Source organism: Marmota monax, unplaced genomic scaffold, assembly GCF_021218885.2.
Source record: "Marmota monax isolate L192 unplaced genomic scaffold, Marmota_monax_Labrador192_F-V1.1 WCK01_AAM20220418_F8-fsc00055, whole genome shotgun sequence".
Classification (NCBI taxonomy): Eukaryota; Metazoa; Chordata; class Mammalia; order Rodentia; family Sciuridae; genus Marmota; species Marmota monax.
The window spans coordinates 4,630,534-4,658,359 of NW_026695205.1; the positions used below are offsets into that span (position 1 = coordinate 4,630,534).

Sequence of the window (27,826 nt, forward strand, 5' to 3'; positions counted from 1 at the left end):
CCAATTTCAGAGGAGGAAAACTCAACTTCCCAAAGGCTTAGCATAACAAGTGTTACGTTCCCAAAGAATGGCATTCATTACCTGTGGGGTATTTGGTGTAAGCCTTCTTGCTCTCCTGGGTCCCCTTCTGGGCCCACACATGGACAGCGTACTCCATCCCTGGCCTCAGGCCCGTCAGGACAGTGCTGCTCTGATCCTTCCCAACCAGAAATTCCTTGGTCTCTCCGTCAGCAGAGGTGTAGCGCACCACGTACCTGTCAATGTCAGCCTCCACGGGGTCCCAGGAGACAGTGGCAGTGTTCTCTGTCACCTGGTCAGTCACCAGATTTTGAGGGCTGTCAATGTCTAAGAGGAAAAGTGCTGATCAATAAACACTACTAACAGGCACCAGAGAGTGAGACCATTTTGCTGGGCTGAGGAATTTCCTGTTCTCATGGTTTTCCCTTCTCCTATGTTTGTTTTTAGGGGTGTCACAGACACAGACCTTGTCTGCACAGCTGGATTCTTGAATCCTCAAGGAGGCAGCACGGGACAGTAGAATGAGCAGCACCCCAGAGTGAGAGAGGCTGGGCTCTGGTCCAAGCCTGAGGCTGAGCTGAGGGGTAGGAAGCTCCCTGGCTGCAGGAAGAAGACCAAGGGTCTTCTCCAGCTCTGCCCTCAGCCAGCCATAGCCTAGGACCCTCACTGCCTCTGACTGTGCTTCACATTCCTCATCTGTAAATGCAGGCCTTTCACTAAACAGATTTGAGGATACCTATACCTTGATAATCCATGAATATTTTATGAATCAAACCATGAATCATCACATCAGCTGAGTGACCTGTAGATATACTGCACTGCACTATATTTGAGCATTCTCAGATGCAAAATGGGCAAGTCTGATTCCTGTTCTACTATCTCAACAAATTTCTGTTCTACTATTTCAACAAATAACGCTCAGGTGGGCACAGTGGCACACCTGGTATGACTGGCTACTCAGGAAACTGAGGCAGGAGGAACACAAGTTCAGGCCAGCCTTGGTAACTTGACCCTGTGTCAAAATATTTTTTAAAAGGACTGAGGATATAACTCAGTGGTAGAGTACTTTTTTAACATGCACAAGGCCCTGGGTTCAATCCTAGTGTCTGTCTCTCTCTCTCTCTCTCTCTCTCTCTCTCTCTCTCTCTCACTCACACACACACACACACACACACACGCACACACACACACACAACCATAAATCATTGCTGGTGGGAATGTAAAATGACACAAACACTTCAGAAATAGTTTGGTAGTACCTCAAAGATTAAAGGATAGGATTAGCAAATTGTCTAGAAAGTTCCCACCTGATAGAAATGAAGACATATGTGCACATAAAACCTTGTGCACAGATGTTCATAGTATCATTATTCAAAATAGCTAAAGGTGGAAACAACTCTAATATCCAATAGTTGGTGATGGATAAAATGTATGTATCCATACAATTAAATATTAATTCACAACAAAATTAAGTACCTATGCAGGCTACAACATGGATGAACCTGGAAAATACCATGCTTCAGGAAGGAAGCTGGGCACAAGCCAGGTGTTATGTTTACCCTGGATATGAAATGCTCAGGGCAGGGAGATGTGTGAACAGTTAGCAGCTGTTATCTAGGGCTGCAAAGACTGGGAACAGGGAGCAATTGGCAATGGATATGAGGTTTCTCTTTGGTGATGTGTGCTGAAACAGACTGTGGTGGTGTCTGCACAGCTCTGAATGCACTAACATTGTCGAATTGTACTATATATATTAGTTGTAGATGGACACAATACCTTCATTTTGTTTATTTATTTTTATGTGGTGCTAAGGATCGAACCCAGTGCCTCCACGCAAAGGCAATCGCTCTACCATATCGCTAAGCCATAGCCCCAGCCCCTGAAATTGTATATTTTTAAGGAGCAAATTTTATAATATGTAAATTCATCTTAATAAGATTGTTCTTAAAAATTAGAAACAGAGTTGGAAAAGCACTAAAATTGTGGACTGTTATCCCATATAATTACAACCGTGGGATCCCCAAATTAGTAAAAACTATTCAAAAACAGGATTTATCCACTAAGAAAGCAATAACCTTCCCTTGTTCCCTAGTGAGCACAACAAAAGCCATCTCCCACGGTACCCAGCATGCAGATCCTAAAGTATGTGTCTTCTTTAAATCTCTAACCTTTCTGAAAGTGTTTTGATGACAGACCAGAAAGGAAATACACAATTGGAGGTATAGTGGGTGGACATGACCAATCACCACTAATCTTTATGAAACCCAAATTTGAGGCTGAATCCACGGTCTTTGTTATAAGATAATGTGTTCAAAGTCACTGAAGGATGGTGGGAAGAATATGACAAAGGTATGCCATCCAGGTCTTCTACATGTTACTGATTTCTGCCAATATTAGACAAGGAAAACCAAACATCCTCCCACTGGAAAAAGGTTCACTCAAACTTTGTTGGTGGGACTGCAAATTGGTGCAACCACTCTGAAAAGCAGTATAAAGGTTCCTAGAAAACCTGGAATGGAACCACCATTTGATTCAGTTATCCCACTCCTCTGTCTATACTCAAAGGATTTAAAATCAGCATACTGAAGTGATGCAGCCACATCAATGTTTATAGCAGCTCAACTCACAATAGCTAAGAGGGAACCAAACTTGGTGCCCTTCAGCAGATGAATGGATAAAGAAAATGTGGTACGATACACAATGAAATATTACTCAGCTATAAATAAAATGAAATTATGGTACTTGCCAGTATATAGATGGAACTGGAGACTATTATGCTCAGTGAAATAAGGCAATCCCAAAAACCCAAAGGCTGAATGTTCTCTCTGATATGTGGATGCTAACACACAACGGAGGGGATGGAACAGAGTTCACTGGGTTAGACAAAGGGGAATGAAGGGAAGTAAGCATGAGAATAGGAAAGACAGTAGAGTGAATCAGACATAACTTTCATATGTTCACATATGAATACAAGACCAGTGAAACTCATGTACATCATGTACCAACACAAGAATGGGAAGATATCCTCCCTGTGGGTATAACATGACAAAATACATTCTACTGTCATGTAAATCTAAAAAGAACAAATAAAAATAAATAAATAAAAACATCCTCCCACAGGCTTAGCCTAAAAGGTGTAAGATTGCCAAAGAGCGATGCCCCTTACCTGTGGGAGCCTTGGTGTTGGCCTTCCTGCTCTCCCGGGCCCCCTTCTGGGCCCACACATCGACCATGTACTCCACACCTGGCTTCAGGCCCTTCAGGACGGTGCTGCTCTGATCCTTCCGCACTGGAACCTCCTTGGTCTCTCCGTCAGCAGAGGTGTAGCGCACCACATACCTGTCAATGTCAGCCTCCACGGGGTCCCAGGAGACAGTGGCAGTGTACTCCGTCACCTGGTCAGTCACCAGGTTTTTGGGGCTGTCAATGTCTAAGAGGAAAAGGGCTGATCAATAAACACTCTAACAGGCACCAGACAGTGTGCCCGATTTGCTGGGCCGGGGCAGTTTCTTGTCCTCATGGTTTGCCTTCTTCTAAGTTCTTCCCTTCTCCTGTGTCATGGACTCAGACCTTGTCTGCACAGCTGAATTCTTGGGTCCTCAAGGAGGCAGCCCAGGACAGTGAAATGAGTGGCACCCCAGAGGGAGAGGGGCTGGGTTCTGTTTCCTGCCTGAGAGGCCCAAATCAGCTGTGATTGTTACAGTCCAGCAAGACATTCCAAGACCCCTGCATCTGCTCCTGCCCCGACCTCTCCTCTCTTCTGATTCTTTAGCCCTCTTCCTTCTGACCCCTGGCCTCTCCTCCTGACCTTTGGCCTCTCTTTCAAACACAAATGTATCAGAATTTGCACTTAGCAAGCTGAAAGGACAGTAGTCAGAGTCCAAGAAAGAAAGCCAGAGAGAAGCTGGCAGCTGGTGTGCGAGTGGCCAACGGTACAGGAAGGTGAACTGCTTCACAGGAACTCACTCTTCCATTACCAAACAATGGACATTTGGGGGACTAGACACTGTCTTATTTTTAACTAGAAAAACACAGTAATTATTTCTGCTTAGAACATTCCTCCAGAAGGCAGAAACAAGGGCAAGCTTCATAGAATGGTTTAAACAGGTGGGAAGTTTTTTGTTTTTGTTTTTAAGTTGGTTTAGGATCAGGATGCACAAATCTTGCTCTCTTGGCATGACGGTTACTTGTGTTTCTTCATATTTACTCCTCACCAAGAAACACTTAATTTTTTAACAACAAGAAAGGTACACAGGCAGGGGAAGAATGGGGGACCATTAACAGTAACCATCAATCTGTGAAGACTGAAAGCCATTCAAGGAAGTAAGAGGTACTCCATTTAGTGTGAAGGCGTGCTGAACCCTAGTCCATGAAGCCGCCCTGTCTGCCAAGGTCAGAGAAGGAGCCCAGCCGCACAGACCATGAGCTGGACAGTGACACAGCGTGTCACAAGCTGGTTACCTGTGGGGGCCTTGGTGTCGGCCTTCCTGCTCTCCTGGGTCCCCTTCTGGGCCCACACGTGAAACGCATACTCCATGCCTGGCCTCAGGCCCGTCAGGATGGTGCTGGTCTTCTCCTTCCCCACAGGAACCTCCCTGGTCTCTCCATCAGCCGAGGTGTAGCTCACTATGTACCTGTCAATGGTGGCCTGCACAGGATCCCAGGAGACAGTGACCGTATTCTCTGTCACATGGTCAGTCACCAAGTTTTGGGGGCTGTCAATGTCTGGAAGGAACATGTTTGGTAAAGCCTCAGCTCTGTTGTGGAAGGAACACCCACTGGTCCCCCCAGCACCAAGATTTTTTTTTTATTAAAACAGATACAACATTTTTTATACCTTTATTTTATTTATTCATTTTTATGTGGTGCCAAGGATCAAACCCAGTGCCTCGCACATGCTAGGCAAGCGCTCTACCACTGAGCCACAACCCCAGCCCCAAACACCGAGACTTTCATCTTCCAGAGCTATTAGCACAAGGCAACAGGACTCCCACCGTGAGTCTCTGGTGGGAGTCAAGTCAGAAAGTAGTGGTAGTGCCCACCTATAATTGCAGCTACTAGGGAAGCAGAGGCAGAAGGATGGCAAGGTCAAGGCCAGCCTGGGTAATTTAGCAAGACCCAGTCTCAAAATAAAAAATAAAATGATTGGGGTGTAGCTTAGTGGTAGAACACTCCAGGTTCACTCCCCAGGACTGAAAAAAGAAGTATGAACATTAGCGCAGAGAGAAGGCAGCCCTCTGGTTCTCAAAGGGAGGATTATTACAAATTTGGGTGTCCAGCTCCCTGACGTGGAAGGAAGAATGTCTTTAGTGGTATATGCACACATAGACTGCCAATTAAACATCTGCTGAGCGTTGGGACACCTAATTTATCATTTCACAAAGGCCTACTTCACCAGCAAGCATTGTAAAATTATTACCACAATCCCTGCAATAACCATATCTATGTGTCCTGCCTAAGTCTGCTAAAAACAGTGCTACAACACAACTTTACTGCTTGCTTCTCCTGACCAAGTGGCTTCATGAACAGCTCATCACTTGTCAGAGAAGAGCAGCCCACTGACATCAACCCTGGAGCTCACTGTCCTACAGGTTCAGGGTTCCGGTTGTAGTCTCTCGTCCCTGGTTCCATGCACACTCAAATCCACAAGTACAGAATCCAATTCCAATGGGCCATTTTTCTCTACTCACCTGTTGGGGCCTTAGTGTCGGCCTTCTTGCTCTCCCGGTCCCCCTTCTGGGCCCACACGTGGACTGTGTACTCCACACCTGGCCTCAGGCCCTTCAGGACGGTACTGCTCTGCTCCTTGGCCACTGGAACCTCCCTGGTCTCTCCATCAGCTGAGGTGTAGTTTACCACATACCTATCAATGGCAGCCTGCACAGGGTCCCAGGAGACAGTGATTGTATTCTCCGTCACCCGGTCAGTCACCAGGTTAGCTGGGCCATCAATTTCTTTAAGATATAAAAGAAGGCAGACTTTACCACCCTCTAGTTCCTGAAAAGCCAGCACATTCACAGGCAAAAAGAGGACCTCGGTAACCTTCAGAGTCTGCTATATGCCAATAATTGAGTGAGTTGGAGGATTTAAGCAAGGAAGCAGTCGGAGATCCCACATTTAATAAGCACAGTAGCAACATACAGATCAGTGCTATACACTTTCCCCATAAATTGCTTTTTGATGAAAAGAATTGGTCTTCATATACAGATTTCTCCTCTACCCTGTATTAACATAGCACACTCTTTCTATTCCTAACTTTATATATATCTTTCTTTTAGTTGTACACAATACCTTTGATTTTATTGTTTCATTTTTATGTGGTGTTGAGGATCAAACCCAGGGCCTCGCACGTGCTAGGCAAGCGCTCTACCCCTAAGCCACAACCCCACCCCTATTCCTAACTTCTTGTAAGCAATAACTTCAATAACTCTCTGCATTTGTTTGGGGGAAGAAAAATATCCTGGATGTAGGAGCTGTTAGTTCTTTCCATCTAAACAGCATGTCTGTGTCCAGGAACCGGAAGAGTTTTAAAGGGATGGTATTTGAGGCCTGGGCTAATAAAAGTACTCTTACTTGTAGGAGCTTCCCGGGTTTCTATGTGACCTAACCTCTAGGAAGAGGGAAGTGTCAGTGCCTACCTCACAGACAGGGGTGAATTCTATAGGAGCTATTGCATAGTAAATACTATATGTGAAATACCACATTCTCCTCTAAATGTAAACCCCTAGAGAGAGTTAAAAATCAAAGTAACTGTTATATGGTTAGAAAGGATGCCTTTATTTTCATGTTTAAACAACAGTTCCTCAAAAGGCTGGGCTCTCTGGGATAGCAAATGCATTTCACACCTGCCTGGCAGCACTTGCCAAGCCTAGCACACTGGCTCAGGGGAGTACATGGCCAAGGAACATGACTGGCCTTAAGGACCAGAGTTCAGACTGCAGCACAGGCAGCTGTCATGTAAGGACAGATGACTTAGCTCCTGGGACTCTGAGCTGGCTTTACCACTCCTGCCTTCTTCACAACGCAGCCCCTCACAGACCTGCCCCCTTCACAAGCCCAGAGATTACCTGACCTGAAGCTTCTTAGCACACTGCTGTCACCTCTAACTGCCACCGGCCCTTCCAGGCTGTGTTCAGTCGTCACCTCCTTCAACAGCCTGCTATGACCCCTATCCCACCCTGGACTGTGGTTGATATCCTTTTTATAGGTCGCCACAGTTCCAGGGCTGTGTGTTTCCTCTAGAACCTAACTCAGGGTATTTGATCTTTTTCACTTGTCTTCTCTACAAATCCTACTCTAGAGTCTGCCGGGGTTTCTCTGTGACCCCGCTGGTGAGAACCCGGGCTGCAATGCCCTCTAGCTGTTCACTTGTGAACAACTCCCAGGCGTGAGTCAGTTCCTTTATCATGGCTCCCCCAGAGCCCAGCTCCATGCCTGATGCCCCCCACCCAGCAGCAATGTCACACTCCAGCGGATCCCCAACTGTGGGGTGCTTACTAACACCACCCCACCTGAGGAAAGAGGAGTTTCTTCTCTTGTCCACCCTCTGTTTTCTTAAAAGAGCTGATCCACATGCTTTCTTTGTACAATGTTCAAAATCTGAGTAAATAGACAGCCATGAGTAAACAGACAAGGAGGCAGCAATCTACAGCCCATAGGCCAAATCTGACCCACTGCGCATCTTTATAAAGTCTCACTGAAACACAGTTGTTGTCTGTGGCTGTCTTCACATTCCTCAGCAGAGCTGAGTAGCTGCACAGAAACTGTGTCTCTAAAGCCAAAGACATTTATATCTGATCCTTTACAGAAAGTCTGATGATCCTGACTTTCACCAGATTTAGAACTTGCAGTCTTTACTGTCCACTTCTCTCCTCCCTGGAGAAGAAGGGGGCTCTCAGAGGCCCACTAGCATCCATTCAGCAGGCTGTGCACCACAAAACATTCCAAGGCCAAAGGCTGATTAATTCTAAGAAATAACTATTGCTGTTATTTACATAGCACTTGCCAAATGTCAGGTATTTTACATGAAGCAATTCATGTAATCCTCCCAACGACCTCTGATGCAGACTCTCTTGCACCATTTTACTGATAAGAAACTGAGGAATAGAGGTGAAATAATTTGCCCAAAGCTACTTGGCTAGCAAATGGCAGAGCTGAGATTAAAATCTGGACAGCCGCACTCTAAAACCATACTCCTAACTTGTACCTGCTTCTCTGAAAGTCAGCTCAGCGACTGCCCAGAACAGGGCCCACACGATAAGCAAATCCTTTTCCCGTGATGTCCTGTCGAGTGTTTTGGAACCTCAAGTGAGCACCACAGTCAGGCTGCTCTGAATCCCGGGAGGGACTAGAGGAGGGTGTAGCCAGATGGAATGGCCACGCTCTGTCTCAGTACACCTGCAGGCCCAAGCTGAGCAGGATGAGCAGATGAAGAATGGCAATGCTTATGTTCCTACAGTTTAAAGGCAGAATCGGCACATTTGGGGAATGTTGACTCAGGATGCAAACCATTTCCATTTCCATGGTTTGCAAGAGAGCTCCAGACTATACGCAGACTGCCCACACAGTCACTGCAAACTGAGATAAGTGTCCAAATTTCCTGTCAGTCCAACACTTTAATTTTCACATTCAAAAAAAAAAAAAAAGAAAATTACGAAAAAGGTACCCTCTTGAGAGAGTTGCACACAGAATTCCAGCCCAAATAAATGACCTTCTGCATCAAATAAAAGTCTGGTCTTCTCAGTTTAAAATTAAAAAGGAAAAATTTCTCTAATTATGAAACTCAAAATTGCTTTTGCAAGTTTCCTCTACCCTGCTAATGAAAGAGTTGATGCCAAGTGGCAACAACCTCCTAATTCAAACATGAACCCTCCCCTTGCTCTGGGGAGTCATGCCATTCCCCAGCCTTCCATACCTGTGAGGGCTTTGGTGTCGGCCTTCTTGCTGCCCTGGTTGCCCCTCTCGGCCCACACATACACCTGGTATGCCTCCCCCGGCTTCAGGCCAGTCAGGACAGTGCTGCTCTGGTGCTTGGGTACTGCCGTCTCCTTGGTCTCCCCCTCAGGGGAAATGTAGCGAACCACGTACTTGTCTATGTCAGCCTTCACAGGGTCCCAGGAGACAACTGCTGTGTCTTCTGTCACTTGATCAGTGACCACATTCCTTGGACCATCAATTTCTTCATAAAAATGCATGAGAAAGAAACATTAGAAAACCCATTTGGCTGGCCAAGATCACAGATGCTTTAAGATCTAGTTAATCTGGGTGACCTCATTCTGTAGTCTACACCATGCAAGAGGGTCTCTCCATCATCAGTGACAGGTGGACACTGGTCTCTGCTTTAAGCTGAGTTCATTTGTTCCACAATTCATTGCACATCCATTAAGTGCCAGGGAATGTAATCAGTGGCAGTCATCAATAAATGAATCAGAAATCTCTGCTGGTATCAAGTTTATATTCAAAAAGGACCAACCCAGACAAGATGCAGCCCATGTCTTCAACACATATGTGCTTCCCAATAACATGTCCTGAGCTGGTGGCCTTAGAAAATCCCTAATCTTTCTCACTAACTCAAGGGCTCTCGATCATTGTAAACACTGGGTGCCTCCTAAGTACCACCACCAGAGATTTCATTTCAGAAGATCTCAGATAAGCCTTGGCATTCTAGTTTTAAAAGTCAATATACAAAACTCTCAAATGACTCTGATGCACATCAAAAATCAATAATGGCCTGGGGCTGGGGCTCAGTGGTAGAGCACTTGCCTAGCACATGTGAGGCACTGGGTTTGATCCTCAGCACCACATAAACATAAGTAAATAAAGGTACTGTGTCCATCTACAACTAAAAAAATTTTTTTAAATCAATAGGCTCCATGTTAAGCCACACCATTCTCATTTTTTGCATGTAATACATTTCCTGAACCCAACATTGACCCTTATTATCTTATAGATTCCATTTATAATTTAGTCTTTTGTCCAATATAGCTACTTTCCTGTCCAGCTTCTTGTCATTGGAGAAATTTATAAGTAAGCCATCTGAGCACATCATCAAGGTCCCTGATAAAGATGCTGCACAGAGCAAATCTGAGGCATGTCACCAGAACTCCCCCAAATGCACTTTGGCATCTTGGGGGTAAGTAAACAAAACAGCTCTTACTCTCAGACACCTAAGCATTTTTCCTTCCTCCCATGCTACTTTTAATCTCTTGGCCAAAGAGTCTCCAGAGAGAAGTTACAACTTCACATAGTCTCATTTTTTACTATTAGCTATAATATATCTTTCTCAAGTACAAGGGCAATGTTTCATTTGTGTGTAGAGATGAAACAGGTTCCATCACCAGAAGCAGTGCAGATTTCATTTAGTAAGTCAACTGCCATTTACTGAGTGCATACTAAGTGCCAGGTGCTTTTTATATATTACTTTATCAAATCTCATGGTAGAAATACAAGGCATTTATCAGATTATCCCATGGAAAATGAATAAAAGCTACTGCTCTTATAGCACTAAGTACATGCCTGGCTCAGAAAGGTTAGATAACTTGTTTAAGATCACTCAGCTAGTAGTCAGACTCATTCCACAAAGTCATTGAATGCTTCCTCGAAGCTAGGGATTCATCAGATGGAACTGTGCCCTTCCCCCAGCCCTACTCCCCAAAATATATTGATGTGCTATCCCCCAGGACCTCAGAATATGACCTTAGTTAGAAATAGAGTTTTTCCAGAGATAATCAAGTTAAAATGAGGTTATTAGGGTGGAGCCAATTCCATAGGACTTGAGGGATATTTCTATAAGTCACAGAACAATCATTGTCGATAAACATCAGAGGCTAGAAGATAAAGGAGGGTTCCCCTCTCCAACCATCAGAGTAAGCATTGTCCTGGGGACACCTTGATTTCAGACTCCTAGTCTCCATAACTAGAGACAAAAATCTCTATTGTTTTAAGCCACCCAGGTTTTGGTAGGTTGTTCCAGAAGCCTTTGGGAACTAATACAAGCAATGAACAAGATTTAGACTGTCTTATGAGTGTACACTCTCTAGGGAAGAGATAGGCAACAAGCAAGTAGTACAGCATTATGAATTCAAACAAGTCAAGGTAAAGGGACCACAGGATAAGGAACACGGATGAGGGATATAGCTGAGTGGCAGAGCAAGTGCTCAGGGTGTGCAAGGCCCTGGCTTCAACCTCCGGCACCAAAAAGGAAGAAAGTAAATGATGAACAAATTGTCTTCATGATTTTAGACAAGGAAATCAGGGAAGATCTCTCTCACTGACAAGGTCACATTTGAACAAAGACCTAAATGAAATGAGGCAGCCAGTCGTAAACATCCTGGGGGAACTTACTACCAGGTAGGAACAATAAGTTGATAGACCCTGCTTCCTGTGTTCAGGGAACAGCAAGGAGGACCAGGTATTGGACAGAGTAAGTGGCCTGAGGTAAGGTCGGTGAGGCGAGGGGAAGAGTGGACTGTGGACGGCCGTGAAGGCCATTGTAATGACTTTGGCTTACTGAGTGAGATGAGATTTTTGAGATGAGATTTGGGGTTTTGCAAAGAAGAATGATATGATCTGACTTCTGTTACTAAAAGATTCTTCTAGTTACTGATAAGAGTACAGACCATAGCAAGTTGAGTGGACGCCACCTGGAGGCTGTACTAACCGTTTGTGTGCAAGATGGCAGGTGTTCAGACAATTGCCGCAGTGACAATGGTCATGAAAAAAGGACAGCTTGGGAGTTTTCAAAGGTAAAGCTGCCAGAATCTGCCGACAGAATTGATGTGGGGAACAATGAATGACTTGTTGGTTTGGGGCCTGAGCAATATGCAGAATGGAGTGACCATTTACAGCAGTGGGGAGGGAAAGGTTCACATTAGGAAGTAGAAAGAGGGATGGGACCAACGGTTGCTTGGAGACATATTAAGTGGTATTTGAATCCAATTCTATCAGACCATGCATTCCCACTTTATACCATTATAACTCATGCAGCATTATCATAAGTCTATTCTCATGGAACCACTACTAATAATAAATCATAAACAAAACAAAGTGTGATCTGAAAGGTTAGTAATATCTAAAATCTAGCAGCAGTAGTAAATCATAATTTGAAGAGAACACTGAGGAGAGAAAATAGTCTTGGCCTTTTGCCTCTGGGAAACAGGCTCTGGGCACACCTCATCGGCAGAGCAGACCTCATGGAATGAGATTGGGCAATTGGCACTGATGTCCAGGGGGCCATGTCCAGGTCTTACGAGGCTGGAGCAGGCTCTAAGAGGTGTTCAGGAGGAAGCATGCAAATAGTAGAGGACTCTCCCAGCCCTGTTGCCTCTTTCTATACAATAAATAATTCTGCACATGCTAGGGAAGGGATAAGCACCCTCCAAAGGTGAAATCTCAGTCTGGGAAATCAGCAGAGAACTGAGAATGGAAAAGTAAGGGAGGAGGAAGAAGAGTGCAAGAATACCCTGAGCCAGGCACTGTGATGCACGCTTGTAATCCCAGTGGCATGAGGGGCTGAGACAGGAGAATCACGAGTTCAAAGCCAGCCTCAGCTTAGCAGCTCAGTGAGACCCTGTCTCTAAATTAAATACAAAATAGGGCTGGGGATATGGCTTAGTGGTTGAGTGCCCACCCAAAATGAGAACACCCTTGAAGTCCATGGCCCTCACCCTCTCCAAAGTGACCCACATCCACACACCCCAGGGTCCCAGCAGTGGCTTCCACCTCCTCTCCCTGCCTCTGATCAGTGCTCCTTCCACACTGCCTAGGCCCATAGCATAGGCCCATGGCTTGGTGGGGTCGGGGCTGCCTGTGGGTGATGAGAGATCTACCACATCCCCACAGGCAGCAACCAGCCCTGGAGCCCCATTCCCCCAATGGTCCCAGAGCCCTCAAGAGATGCAGTAGAGCCCCCCCACAAAAGACCCTTGGCTATGAAAAGTAGGAAATGTAAACAGCATCAAATCATGGTGGGTTATAGGAGACCTGGAAGTTTAACCCAGAGAGGAGCTGAAACTTCCCAAGCTCACGTAGCCAGTAGGAGGCAGAGCCAGGCTAGAACTCAGGGCTCTCTGCCCACTTCTACTTCCTTTCTCTCAGTTCCCTAACAATTAAGCCAGAAGAAAGCTCTTCACAACGTTGTTCTCTTTGGCCATTCTCAGGATGATAATCAGATGCTGAGGTACAGGAATAGGAAAAAGACCTCTGAGATGCCCCCCCCCTCACAACACACCACATTGCTAGAAGAAGCCAGCAGGCTGCAAGACCAAAGCCTCCCTATCTGCTAAGAAAGAATGTGGGGGTTATTAAACGGTGATTCCATGCAACAAAGTCTCCCAGTAGCTGTCCCAGCTGGCCAAATCATCAATGAGTCACAGCTGCTGCCTCAACTACAAGACAGAGTATTGGAACCACAGCCCCACCTTCCTTCTCAGGCTGCAACATCTCCCCTGATGGACACTAGCACCCTACAGACCTTTCTCAAGGTTGTTTAAAGCCAGAAAGATTTAAGGCAAGACTGACAAGACTTGATAGGTGACTCACCTTTGAGTGCATGTGTAAGTTAGAATAAAAGAGAGCCCTAGCTCAAAGGGACCTAATAACTGAATATACAGAATATACAGAAGAGGCAGGCTAATTGGTAGCCCCATTCTCATAAGGAAAGTCAAGATTCTCACGGAGTTGGGAAGGACTGGCTGTCCTAGGCCTATGCTGAAATGCTCAGTAGCACATGTCCAGTGCTCACACAGCCACAGACCTAGAAAGCAGTTTCCCTGTTCATGGTGGCCACCTGTGACTCTTCCAACTGTGTTGCAGGGAAGGGCAGAGCCAGAATGTAAAATCTATGGATATAGGTTTGGGGGCAGAGAAGAGGACCAGGACCTATACCATTGATTTGAAGGTGAATTTATGAAAAGTTGGACTACAGTACCTAGGTATGCCATTCCCTGTGCTCAAGGCCTCTGTGACTGGCTTTTCATTGTGTCAACAAAAATCATTCAAAAGGCGCTATTCATAGAAAAATGTGCTCAGAAAGATCAACTTCTTTTCCTGCTCCCCTCTAACTTTGCTTCTGAAAAGTTTACCAACCTTGGTCTTTAGGGACTCTGAGTTCAGGGGCAGATCAGCTGTTCACTAGCTCACCCTGAGTCTCCAAAACTACATAGGCTTCAGTTTTCCCATCAGTAAGACGGGAATAATAATACTTTGCAATACTATTATAAGGACCAGAAATAATACTCATGAAGCCTCACAGATGCAGAAGCCATCATAATAGAGCAGTCACTCCAGTGAAAGAGGCGGTCAATATATTTCAGCCTCTGGTGTTTGCACTGGGTGGCTATGTGAGAGACAGGAGTTCTAAAGTGGACAGGAGCTCATCTTGGAACGCTGAAGGAGTCTGGGAAAGAAAATATCAAGCAGGGAGGCCAATGCAAATGGAACATTAGAAATGAGTGAAAAGTGAAACAGTAAGGGAAGCAAAACTGCTATTTCATTGCATCTAAAGGAGAAAGTTCTGAGAAAACTTTTAACAAGCGAATACGTAGACAACAGGTTCCGCTGTGCCTGGGAGCTTGTGAAATCAGAACAAAGCAAGCGTGCTTTATTTCATGCTCACTATAAGGAGGCAGGCATCACAGAAATCATCAAAAGAATAACCATGACATAAAAAAGACTTTAAATTGGTTTAGTCCTACCCTTCATTTTACAGATGCAGAAACTGAAGATGAAAAAAAAAATGGCAACCACCTCTGTGTTAATTGTCTGCTTTTCTTGTCTTCCATGTGAAGTGTGCTATGGGGCTGATGGAGAAAAACAGGGACAGTCCTCTAAGGTCACTGGCCTGGTTGTGCTTGCTGCTCTGGAAGCCAGCCCACCTAAAGCTACACCTTCCCAGAAGGTTCTCTCTGCACATAAAGTATGTTAATAGGGAGAGGATTTTCTGTCAACTCTGTCCCTTTTTGTGATATTCATTTGATAAAAGAAAAACTCAGAGATGTCCTCTACATAATTAGAAGTCCAGAGGATGGTCAAAAGAGCTATGGGAAATTAACCAATTAACAGCTGTGGGTGAAATTCACACAAGGAGATTTTCACATTACTGGGAATATATTGAAATCTTGACTTAAGTCCCATTACTGCCCAGGGACATTTCACTGTTCACTTATAAATTTTCCAAACTGTTAACTCCAACCAATGTGGAAACTACCAGTACCCCGCTTGCAGACTCCCCTCCTATTCCAAGCCCTCCCACCTTGCATAATTTACCCCTTTGATCAGCAGGCATCGTGGGTTCAAAGCAAACAACTTGTGCTCTCCTTCCCTAAATTTTGTAAAATTACTCTTGGCTGTAGGTGCTACAGATATATTTCCAATTGCTACTTCACCCTGCTGCTGGTAGCTGCAGGATTTTGTCCAAAGACCTGGTCCTTTCTGGCCAGCAGCTGTAACAACTCAATAAACGCTTTTATTTAGAAATCCTTTGGTCTCAAGAGTTTTGGTTTAACAAGTTCCACTGGGTGACTTGTTAAGTGGAAAATACCTGAACTGTTGTGTCCTTTCCTCCTTGTACATGCTTATACTATTCTTAAATTCCAGTGCCTTTTTCCATCTCATGAGAGGCAAAATGTTTGGAGAAAGCAGTTTCCTTTTTCTCTTAAATTAATTAGTAGTCTAGCTAGGATCAAGAGTGTTTCCTGACCTTAGAAGTTACAAGAACTTTTCTTTTTTATATTAGAGAACACACAACACAGATTTTTTCAGTCCAATAAAACATTCCATCCTGCTTTTAGGATATAATTGGTAATAAAAACACTTCCTGGGTGCTAATATTCTAGCTGGAATAGCATACTTAAAGATTAACGAGAATTCAAGGCCACGTGTGATTAAATGCTCTAGGAACTCAGAGGCAGAATGGCCTACATTTAATGTGGTCATGAAAATCTTCAGTCCAGAAGCAGAGGTTTGAGTGGAACCTGGAAGGATAAGTGATATTGCTATGAGTATAGGTATGATGACATGTCATCTTTATTAGTTTCTAAAGGACTATGTCATTTTTTGCCCAATTCTATCCTACAATAAATATTTGTTGAATTGAATTCGTTGACAGGGATGAAGGTAGAGCGTTTTCTAAGATGGGAGTTACAACATAAACAAATGCAGTATATAGATGAGCCTTCTCTGCTGGGAAAACCCAACAAGGGTCTGGCTATGGGAAGGCTTTCTGCTGGAAATAATGAGGACAAAGGTCCACAGAAGCCAAGATAAAAGGACTAGACCTTCTCCCAAGGCAACGAAGAGTACAGAAATTTTTGTAGCTAAGGAGTACACAGTATGAAAACTAACCATCAGTAAAGGAAAAGGAGGACGGAGGTGTGGTGCTGTGACCATGGAGGGCAGGCTGTGCCCTGCCCTGAGTCACTCTGTGTTGTAAAGCAGCGGGAAGCCTTGAGATACTCCATTTTGAATGCAAGTGCTCAAACAGAATGACTTAACCACTTGATTGAGCAAAGAGATAACCATCAGATGTTGGGTGTACAGAACTTACAGGAAAGAATAACTCCCAATAGCTCGGTACAATAATAAGGCACAAACTATCAATTGTGCTGATAAAAATGACCACCTGTGGCCAGGTGTGGTGGCGCATGCCTGTAATCCCAGCGGCTTGGGGGGCAGAGGCAGGAGGATCACAAGTTCAAAGCCAGAAACAGTCAGGTGCTAAGCCACTCAGTAAGACCCTGTCTCTAAATAAAATACAAAATAGGGCTGAGAATATGGCTTAGGTTTCCCTTCCCTCAGTACCACCCCCCCCACACACACACACACACACAAAAATGACGACCTCATGAAAGAAATCAAAGGCACATGGATTCCTGGGTGTATCAAACCCATACCAGGAAAACCAGGCATGTGAGCTTATCTGGCACACCAGACCACCCAACTATGCACCCCACCCTCACCTGAAATACATAAAGGAGAGGCATCTAGGATGGTGGTAGAGGGCAGTGCACACCAAGCCATCAGCTGTCAGACCACCAGGTGTTACAAGGTCAACAAGTGACTAACTCCAGACTCTCTCCGGCTCCCTGCTTGACTCAGCCCCCTTAGAAACTGCCTGCCGTCTGGCCCCTCACTTTGAAGGACCCAGTCCTGTTACAAGTTCCACACCTCCAACAAGTTCTTTGGCTGGGTTCCCCCTCATCCCATCACCTGTAGCCACTCTCACAACTATACCAGCCCTCTGCCTCTGCTTTCAGTTCTGCCTCTTAAACCCACAGCCCTCGCCGACAACCCTTCTTGGCCATCTGTAACCCGAGTATCATTGTGCAGACGGCGATGCGTGACTCACTTGGTACAGACATTAACAATTAAGATTGGAATAGGATAAAAGAGCTAGCTATTGCCATAGTCATGACACCAGTGAACCATGGGCACTCAGTGGATCGCAGCTGATGAAAGTTGTGTGGCTTGTGAATTTATTGTTTTGACATTGTGGAAAGACGTGGATGTGTCTGGTGTGCATTAATGGATAGCACAGCTTATAACAATCATTTATAATAAGAAATACATATTTGGTTTTTGTCCCTTTTCCTGGCACACAGCTCCTAAAACATTTGGACTTTCCAAAGTGATTAGTAGTTTTTTGTATGCTAATGAGATAAAAATGACTGGGAGCTCCTGTACAGCCGCAGGACACAGGCTGGCTGCACTTTTAGTACCACTCCCCTCATCAAGACTGGTGTGGGGAAAAGGGGTAAATGGTTGAGGTTTCACCAGAGGCCAGTGATTTAAACGGTCATGCCTACCACATGAGGCCCCCTTGAAAACCCAAAGGGCAGGGTTCCTAGAGCACCCTGGTTACTGAACACATGGCAGTTTCAGGAGGGTAGTGGGCTCAGAAAGGGTGTGGAATCTCCATTCCCTTCCCCCAGACCTTGCCCTGTGCATCTCTTCCATCTGGCTGTTTTTCCTGTATCCTGTGCAATAAATAGTCTTTACAATAAATAAGTAAGTGTAAGTATAGCGTTTCCCTGAGTTCTGTGAGCTACTCTAACAAATTAATAGAACCCAAGGAAAGAGTCCTAGGAACCTCAACTCACTGTTGGTTGTTGTAAATACAGATCACAACCTAGGATGTGTCTAGCATCTGAAGCAAGAAGGGTCTTGGGAGACTGAGCCCTTAGTCTGTGGGATCTGACACTATCTCCAGGTAGAGTGTCCGACTTGAATTGAATTACAGGACACTCCGTTGGTGTCTGGTGGAGAACTTCTGGGTATATGAGGAAAAGTCCCCACACATAGTTCGGTGACCCTAGGTTAGGTATTCTGTGTTCTGTTGACTCTGTAAGAGAGGAGAATGTGTTCATCTCTTATAGAATCATCAAACTGGGAAACACTTCACCTTTGTGGCTAAGCCCAAAGGCTTAGATTTGCACAAACCACATACAAATCCCAGCTCTGTCATTTCCTGGCTAGGTGATTCCTGAGCTTAACTTCTCTGCGTCTTAGTTTGATTATGCATATGACATAGAAATCATATTAGTCCCTACAACATATAATCGCTGAGAACTAAATGAGATAATTCATGAAAAGTGCTTCGTGAGTATAATGCCCGGCACTGAGTAAATTCTCAGTGAATTCAAAGCTACAGAGAAAGAAACAAGGAAGTCTTTGTCATTTTCCAACTCACTATAACGTTTCGCTAGTCCACGATTCAGGCAGGCTACAGAGTCTATGTTGTCTAGTTTATAAATTAGATTATATCTTATCCTTTAAAATCACTCAACTATAACTCTTTCATACTTTAGATACACAATCTGTTAAACAATTAAAATAGTGAATTCAATCCTTGCCTCATCTTCCACCAATTCTCACCATCCCAACTAGCTACTTCGAGACTAGGTTGGAAAGAACTGTAAGGGTAAAAGAAATTGAAGTTAAAGTGTAAAAGTTAAAGGATAAAAGACCGGGCATTGTAAAGTTTCTAAGCTGCAAGGCCTGAGTTAAAATGTAAAGGACTAGGTATTGTTAAGTTCCTATGTTACATGCAAAACCTGAAATTCCTGTAGCTGTTAAGACAATGCTTGGAACCGCCCAGTAAATATTTCCCCTGACTGCTTGGTTGTTTAATAACTTAAGGGCTCTGTGTGGTCTTGCACGTAGACATTGCAGGGCCTAGACCAATCAGTTTAAATGTGTACCCCGCTTTAGAACTGACCTATCACCCCCGCCTGACCTGTTCCCGCCAGTGAATGAACTAATCATGTCTCAGAATTATTGTTTGATTTTCCCGCGGTGTATGATAATTTGTTAAAGGAGACTGTGATGTATGTAAAATCCCCGCCCTCCCCAAAAAAGTGTACTTAAGCAGTGCTCAGCCCCTGCTCGGGGCTCTGGGCTGTTCTCCCTTCTTGAGTGGGCACGGAGCCCTAGCATGCTAGATCAATAAATCCCCTTCTGCCAATTGCATGAGTGGTCACTTGGTGGTCTCTTTCTCCGACGCTTCGCCGGACCCTTACAGAGCTAAAAAAATTTCCAAGGAAGATTCAAAATCCAAAGATTCCATCTTTGTTGTCTCCAAGAATTAGCCTCCACCAGTTCCATCACCTTCTATATCACAGCTTCCCACCTGGGGCGGGCAGGAGCAGAGTGACTATAGGAGGCTCCCAATTCAATATAGGCGCAAGTATTATTTAAAAGCTGTTACATAGATGTCTTGTATATATGCCTATGATGTTTTCAAATTCTGTTATGATTAATATAAGTTATAAATTTATAAATTACAAATTACTGATTTGTAACATTTTGTCATTATGTATTTTCTCAATACACAGATAGTAACTATGCCACTACTCCCATGTGAGGGCCTTTAATATATTTTCATATTTCAAAGTGGACAGCCTGAGTGTGAACATCAGGAACAAATCAGGCAAGAAAAAACCTACCGGCCACCCTGTCCTTGGGTAATATGAAACTGAGTGCCTAGGTCCAAAGTCCAGTGATTGAAACAATTGAGATGAATACAAAGGTGCCGAGTACCTTTGACTCCAGGATCATGGGGGAAATTTTCTAGGCAAGAAAAATTTGAAACAGGAGAAGTCTGCTTTCCCTCTCATGTTCCTGAAAAAAGATGTCCACACATCTAAAGAGGTAGAATCTCTCTGCCTGCAAATCCTAGAATTTTTATCCAGGAAAGAGTCAACCAAGAACAATACCTGAATGCAAACACAATTAAACATGCAAGTATCACCAAGCAGCTCTTACCTGTCCTGCCATTCAAGAGAATTGGCTTGCCCTCCAGATCACCTCGTATGGGGACAACTGTGATCTTATACTCTGTCCCGGGCTGTAGACCTGGAAACAAGCAGCCAGTGCTCGAGTGAGGGCAGACTCCAGCCCCCTCCCCCAACACTGCCTTTCCCCCAGACTTCTCTTGTGGAGGGGAGATGAGGGGTTCTGCTTCCCTCCCAAAGACTCAGGGTACGGGCAGATAAAGAGCCCCAGGATGGGTGAAATAGAAGGCATCACTGAAGAGGCTGATGGTGGGGGGCACAGGACAGAGGAGGTGAAGTCCGAGCTCTGGTTCCTTATTGGGCCTTCTAGCACTTATCTCCCAATTTTATTCATAACCCCAAATGTTTTTCTGCTTCCAACAATTATCTTCCCTTAAAAGTCTCTTTCCATGCTGGGGATATAGCTCAGTTGGTAAAGTGAGTGCCTCACATGCACAAGGCCCTGGGTTCAATCCCCAGCACCACGCCAAAAAAAGTCTCTTTCCTTTTCACTATAATACCTAGCTCCCTCTCCACACCTTTCTTTTTCTTTTTTTTTTTAATTATTTCTCTGTAGAAGCAATTTGAAAGATTGTTCCTCCCTAGCCACGCACTGTGGCAAACACCTGTAATCCCAGAGGCTCCAGAAGCTGAGGCAGGAGGATTGCGAGTTCAAAGCCAGCCTCAGCAAGTGAGAACTCAGTGAGACCCTCTCTCTAAATAAAATACAAAAGAGGGCTAGAGATGTGGCTCAGTGGTCGAGTGCCCCTGAGTTCAGTCCACAGTACCAAAAAAAGAAAAAAAAAAAAAAGAGAGAGAGAGAGAGATTGTTCCTCCTTATACAAATATTCAGACCCAGGGGCAAAGTTCAGAAAAAAGTAGTGCATGGATATGCACATATTCCTACTCCAGTCCACCAACACAGAGGACCCCAAGTTGTTCTCTCAAGATGGAGAGGAAGGAGAAGAGGGCAGAACAAGGCCGCAGAGGAAGGTTGGCCATGGAGCGAATAAGCCTTGGGGCCCCAACTTGCAAGGGCTCCTTCCCAGGCGACTACTCAAAACTGCGCACTCCTGCTCTTCAAGAGGCCCTGAAAGGGGCTGGGGATATAGCTCAGTTGGTAGAGTGCTTGCCTGGCACACACAAAGCCCTGGGTTCAATCCCCATCACACACACACACACACACACACACACACACACACACACACACAAGGCCCTGAGAATTATATAAACTTCAAGCCTTGCAAAACTCAACCCCGCTGCATCCCCGTTTCCTGAGTTCCAGCTTCCAGCAACTACTCAGTCATCTAAAACAGGAACCCCTCCAGGGCCTGCCAACCCAACCCTCCCAGGGCTCCACAGACCTATCTCAACCTCCTCCCACCACCCCCAACCCTCCCCCACTTCCCCCTCCTCAGAAACACCTCACGTCCTCAGTGCAGCTCTTACCAGTGATGTCATATCGGCTCTTTGGGTCACTGCTCCTGGGCACAGTGACTTCAGCCACCTCCTGCCCTGTCAAGGGCCCATACCGCAGCTTGTAGTAGTCCACCTGGGTCGGCGGGTTCTCCCACTCCACATCCAGGGAGTTTTCTGTCTCTTCTGTCACCCAGGCAGTGCCAACCACAGCAAGATCTAGGGTCAGGGGTCAGAGAGCACAGGAGACAGCAGTGAGGAGCAGAGGTCCCCATAGTCTGTAATGGCCATCAGCTACACAGAGAGAGCTGGCCTCAACCCTAGGACAGGGTCCTTAACAAGGATCAGATATTGCTCTGAATTAAGTGGTCACCCTTCAGGGGCAGCATCCCTTCCCTTAGAGACCACCTCAGAATGAGACGCTCTGGACTTTCTGCGTAAAGTTTGGGAAACGCATTCCAAATTTTCTATAGTATAACTTCTATCGTCCTCTATCGTCCTCCCTCCATCTCCCAAATTATAGCCCTTCACTTGCAAATTCTTCTCTAAGGATTAACTCAAAGCTAAACTATAGAGTAGGTGAATTTCAACTTGGTCCTTCTATGAAGCCTTCCTGCAGTTCTAACAAATTTTAGTACTTCCGCCAGGTACCTGGTGTTCTCATGCTGCCCCAGCTGCCTCCCCTGTGAAGCAGGAGAGCACCTGCTCAGCTTTATTCATAGCAAAGTACTTTAGGCTAAATCTTTGCCCTTCCACTCAGGGGAAAAGAACTGTGAAATTATAATTAATACAGAGAAATGGATCATTGATGTGGCTCTTAGGGAAGAACTTCGGGGAGCAGGGCACTGACTGGAGTCTTTGGGGAGTACTTTGAATTCCAACAGCTATTCCCAGGCCAATCGAGCCTGACCTTGAAGGGAAGACAAGTCCCCAGGTTCTCAGCTTTGTCCTCTTCCACAGTCACTTCTCCACCTTTACCTCTTTGGAGGTGTTCCCACCCGGCTGGTTGACCAGTTGTCAAGGATGTGGGTCAGGGAACTCATGCATCAGGCAGGGTGTGAACTTGGTGATGTCAAGGTCCCTTGGTCCCCTGGAGTGTCCCTGACTCCCTATGTTAAGGATAAAGCCCCTCATTAAGGATAAAGCCCCTCGAAGCCTTTCTCGGAAGCATGCCCTCCCAATGCTGGCTTCCACCTGTAGCCCAGGTCCTGTTTCTTGACATCCTTCAAAGATGAAATTCCTGAGAGACAGGTCAGGAGGAGAGTAACGAAGGTGACACGCAGATTGTAGCAGAGGGCCTACATGGCTTAAGGGATTTGGGAGGGGTTCACAAATGAAAAGGCAAGGACTTAATGAGAATGTTCAAGATTATGATGAGGATGATAAGCCTTGCTGGGTCTGAGGCTCCCCTGAAGAGCAAAAGACAGAGGTTTTAACCTGAATCAGATTAGACAGAAAGACAAACCTCACAGTAGCCAGACTCTACAAGTCCCTAGAGCAAGATGCCAATAGGGGTTGCTACAACTTTCTGAACAGATATTACTCTTTCCCTTTGAGGCTAGACACTCCTGTCTGTAGGCAGATGCAGCTACAGATAAAAAGAGGGAAAGGAGAAAAGCAGTTAGGGCTTTTCACAGCTAGGGCTTGGTGTTCTGTTGGACCTAGAGCCCTTACCAGAACATGAGCATCAGACAAGACCACTCTGTAGCAAAAACAGGCCATTCTGTGACCACATCTGAACACAGACACAAATATGACTGTTGCCACACAAACAATGAAACATCCCCTCTCCTTCAGCCTCCCTCCAGTCTATCCTCTTTCTAGATAAGATCCTCTAAGATACCACCCACAGAATTACCCCTAGTTCCCCCAAATTACCTAACCCAAGCCTATAACCAGTCCTCCATACACTCCAGTCCTTTCTTACACTCTCTTACTGAGATGTCCCCACGAGTCCCCATGGTGTGCATTCTCCAAGCTAAAACAATCAATAAATCCAACCTGTTCAACTACAGGGATGTAACTAGGTGTCTTTGGCTAGAGGGCACCAACAAGGGTGATCAGAAATTGTGCCCTCAAGGTACTGTCTTTCCTGGCCCTTTTCAATTCTGACCCATCCCTCCCCCACCCTATTCCTACCATCAAAGAAGGACAAGCAGCCTGGCATTTCTGCAAAGATGACTCATTACATGCCAAAGTCCCACCCACCTGGATCTACCTGGCTCTCTCCCAGGAGGATCATCAGCCCCTGTACAGTATCTGGCACATGACAGGTGCTCAGTTAAAATGTTTTGAGTAAAGGAATGAATCGGAGTCTTTCAAACAGCTAGATTTCTCCAAACCCTGGAAGATCTAAGTTGCTTTAAGAACTTTCATGAGGAAACAAAAATTTTGAAGAAGTGAATATTAGCTGCTAGATAGGCAATTTTAGGGGCAAGAACCTATACTAACAGGGGAAAAGCCTCTGCCACTTCAAAAGACTATCAGCAGTGCTTTCAAAGCTATTTTTGCTACTGCTGCTGCTACTGCTGTCGTTAAAAACCTTCAGAGAAACTTACCAGGACAGCCAAAATGGCTAAGTCACTCTGACTCATTCTTTTTATTATAATACTAAATTCTTCACCCAGAGGCATCCCTATCTACCATTTTTTTTCAATCTATAATGTATGACCTCAAACTGGGCATGCTCAGGAATATACCCACCTCTACAAGTGATTTTGAGTCTTTCCTAAATGAATATGTATGAGTTTCCTAATAAAAGTCCCAGCTTGCTTTGTTCAGAGGAGAACACTGCTTTGAGAGTTATCCCTGGCACTCTGTGCACCTGCTGCAAGTATTAAAGCTCTCTCCACTCTTGTTTCCTGGTTGGGCTCATTGGCTTTGCATTCACCGAGAGGAAAACCCATTTGCCCTGATCATATTAGCCGTGATGCTTGTTCTTCCAAATATTTTGGTGGTATTTGGTATTTGGCAGGAGACTGTCCCTGCAAGCCAGGCCCCACCAGCCTCCATCCTACTCTCTAGCACAGGTTGCAACCTCTATGAATCAAGTCAGCCAAGGGCCTTGCCCTCTAGCCTCTGGGATCAGCCAGCAGCAGTCCCCAGCAGAAAGCAGGAGAGAGTTCATGAAACTGATCTTCACTCCCTTCCTGTGGGGAAACAGAGCCTGCCTGCATTCCTTCACCAAAAGTGCCTCATCAGGTATCTTTCCTGAACATTTCTCTGCATTGAGTACCAGTGCCTGCCCATCTCCCTTTCTGGCTGGGCTGGATCTCCACTGATGCTAGTCCTCGTGTTTTGCTCTCCAACATGCCTCTTTCCCTGTGAGGCTAGACACTCTTCCCTAAACTTCCTTCAGTTGTGTTTTCCTCTCTTTCCTGCTGAGATGAATCTAACTGACGCAGGCAGCTTCAGCAGCTTCTTACGCATTCCTACTTGAACTTGCTGAAGGCTTTGGAGTCTCCATGAAGGGCCAGGGATGCAGGTTTACTCTTTGGCTGCTTATGTGGGGTGCAAAGCAGCCAGACCTGACTAATTTCAGTGACACAAAGGACCCCTTAAACCCCAAATCAGCAGGCTGCCATTACTGACATGAAGGACCCAATAATCTGGGAGCAGCGAGAGAAGACAGAACTGGGACTCTTCTCCAGAACCTAATGGTTGTGTTTTTCAAACTATCTACTAGGACAATGTCCTGACCCACAGAAGGGTATCTGTGGGGAAAGTGTAAGAAAACACCCAAAATGGGGCCTCTCCTGGGAAACCTGGGGGCATCTGGCTGCTTCCTCACCTGTTGTGGCCAGGAGATGCTGAGGGCTGCTGGAAATATCTTTCTTCACGTTGCGCAGGGTGACTATATACTTGGTTCCAGGGAGCAAGCCAGGGATCTCATAGATGTGCTTCTCCTTGGGCACCTGGATCTGCTTCACAGAGAGCTCCTTCCCCAAGGGATAATAGCTGAGGAGGTAGTGGTCCACATCACTGGAGGGCTCCCAGCTCACCAGCAGGGAATTCTCTGTGTTCTTGAGTAGCTGCAGGCCCTGGGGGGCCACCACTGTGTGCAGAACAGGAACAGGTGAGGGGTGGGTGTGGAACAAGCATGTGAATCTAGCCAGTGGGTGTTCAGTGAGCACCTACTGCACACTTGGCACTAAGATGGCAGGCCTGGAGGAGGAGACTTAAGTATGCTCCTGTTACGGGACACACGCTTAAACTGTTATCTGGTTAGGAGCTAATACTGATACCTTCCCACATGGTGGGGAAGGACAGGTGCAAACCCCCACAAACAGTCTTTAGTGGTCCTCAAAGTTCAGGCCCCAAACCAACAGCATCAGCATTACATGGGAACTTGTAGAAATGCAAATTCTCAGGCCCCAGCCCAGACCTGCAGGATCACAAGCTCTGGGGCATGCGTGTTTAAGAAGCCCTCCAGGGAATCTGCTGTAGGCTGAAGGCCGATACCCCCTCACAGGACCAAGTGCAAGTGATGGTTCAAGGAGTGGAGACCATAGGTGGAAGCAAACAAGGCCCCAAGGCACGTCTCAGCTCTCACCCTGGGAGCAGTCGGGGCCAGTGAAGCCCAGCTCGCAGTAACACTCGCCAGTGTCGCAGAAGCCGTGGCCGCTGCAGTCGCCCGGACAGCGTTGCTCGCTGCAGTCCTCCGACGTGAAGTGCTCGTGGCACTGGCAGACCCCGCGCACGCACGCGCCGTGCCCACTGCAGTCCTGGGGGCAGGCCGGGTAGGCGCAGTCGGGCCCCACGTAGGGGTCGTCGCACAGGCAGAGCCCGTCCACGCAGCGCCCGTGACCGCTGCATGCCCCGGGGCAGGCCGGCCGCTCGCAGTCGGCGCCCTCCCAGCCCTGCTCGCAGTGGCAGCTGCAGGTGTCAGGGGAGAAGGTCCCGTGGCCGCTGCAGTGGCGGCTCAGGTCTGGGGGAAGACAGGAAACCATGGTGGATGGCCATCTCCTTGGAGACGGGTTAGAGAAGGCTCGGGGTATCTGGGTCTTGCCTGGCTCTTCCGGGGATGACCCGGTTCCAGTTCCCCGTGGAGGACAGAGCCTCGGGCCCTTCCAGCTGGGCCCACCTCTAACCTGCCAAAGCTACAGGCATTTTTCTCTTTTTCTTGGTCTGAGAAACTATGGACACCACCCTTTTCCCTTCCCAGATGACTCCCTGGGTTCTGTCCCCTCTGAATGATGAGAAATGTTCAGTGTTTTCCTAGGAATGGGCCTTGAATATTCCAACGTGGCAGGTCGCTGGCTGGCTGACACAAAGGGACATGGCTTCTGCCAGGCAGGAGGGAGATTGTCCTCTAGCCGTGGGTGAGTGGGGCTAGACCTAGGAAGGCCTCAGAAAAAAGGATTCCCTGAAGCTACAAAATAGCCCAGTCTCAATGATGGGCACGGGGACCTGGCAGGGGGATTTAACCTCGCTCGGTTCTGTAGCCCTCTATGGTAAGAGGCAGGGGAAGGGCAGGCCACTCAGCGCAGTGCCCTCTCTGTCCATTCTCAGAACACCTTTCTGGCTTCTCAGAACACCTTTCCTTCCTAAGGATGTGTCTAAGAGGGGGCTCCTCAGGGACTGGTCCACACTGTTCTATTCATGGCAGTGTCCCTGGTGCCTACATTTGTACCTGGCATTTAGGAAGTGCTCTCAACCCTAGCAATTCTTTCAGATATAAAAATCTGTGCCTCAGTACCATTGGTTGTCCTCTGGTTCAATCTAGGTGTCTTATGTTTTTAAAAGGGTGGGACAGAGGGAACTTCATTATTTGTAAAATCAAATTGTGACATTTTATTACTAATTAAATAGTCACAACCTCCAGAACATCTATCACTGGCCAGGAATCTATTACATATCATCTGTAATTCTCAGAACTAGGCTGGCTGATGGAATCATCCTGACTGGACAGTTGAGGAGACTTAAGGAATTTGCCAAGTCACAGTTGGCCTCCATCTTTCCTGCACACCCCACTGCTTCCCCTTTGAGTGGAGATTGGATCCGCAGGTAAGAAAGCCCCTAGAAGCCACACCCATCTGGAAACACTGCCCCAGGAGTCTGGTGTCTTCAAGAGCTGCTGGTCCCTCCCTGATCAGGCATCCAGATGTCCCCTGGAGCTGAAACCA

At 46.1% G+C, this 27,826-nt stretch overlaps 1 protein-coding gene across 1 annotated transcript in view; it reads right to left on the minus strand.

The window, feature by feature from the left end:
- Tnn (tenascin N) overlaps window positions 1-27,826 on the minus strand; it is a 72,938-nt gene that overhangs the window by 35,993 nt on the left and 9,119 nt on the right. Inside the window, exons 3-11 of the mRNA XM_046430272.1 lie at window positions 26,254-26,628; window positions 25,492-25,755; window positions 21,735-21,920; window positions 20,278-20,367; window positions 8,933-9,196; window positions 5,709-5,972; window positions 4,480-4,743; window positions 3,185-3,448; window positions 82-345 (exon numbers count right to left, since the gene is read on the minus strand). Of these exons, the coding sequence (XP_046286228.1) occupies window positions 82-345; window positions 3,185-3,448; window positions 4,480-4,743; window positions 5,709-5,972; window positions 8,933-9,196; window positions 20,278-20,367; window positions 21,735-21,920; window positions 25,492-25,755; window positions 26,254-26,628 (2,235 nt within the window). The remainder of the gene's footprint in view (window positions 1-81; window positions 346-3,184; window positions 3,449-4,479; window positions 4,744-5,708; window positions 5,973-8,932; window positions 9,197-20,277; window positions 20,368-21,734; window positions 21,921-25,491; window positions 25,756-26,253; window positions 26,629-27,826) is intronic.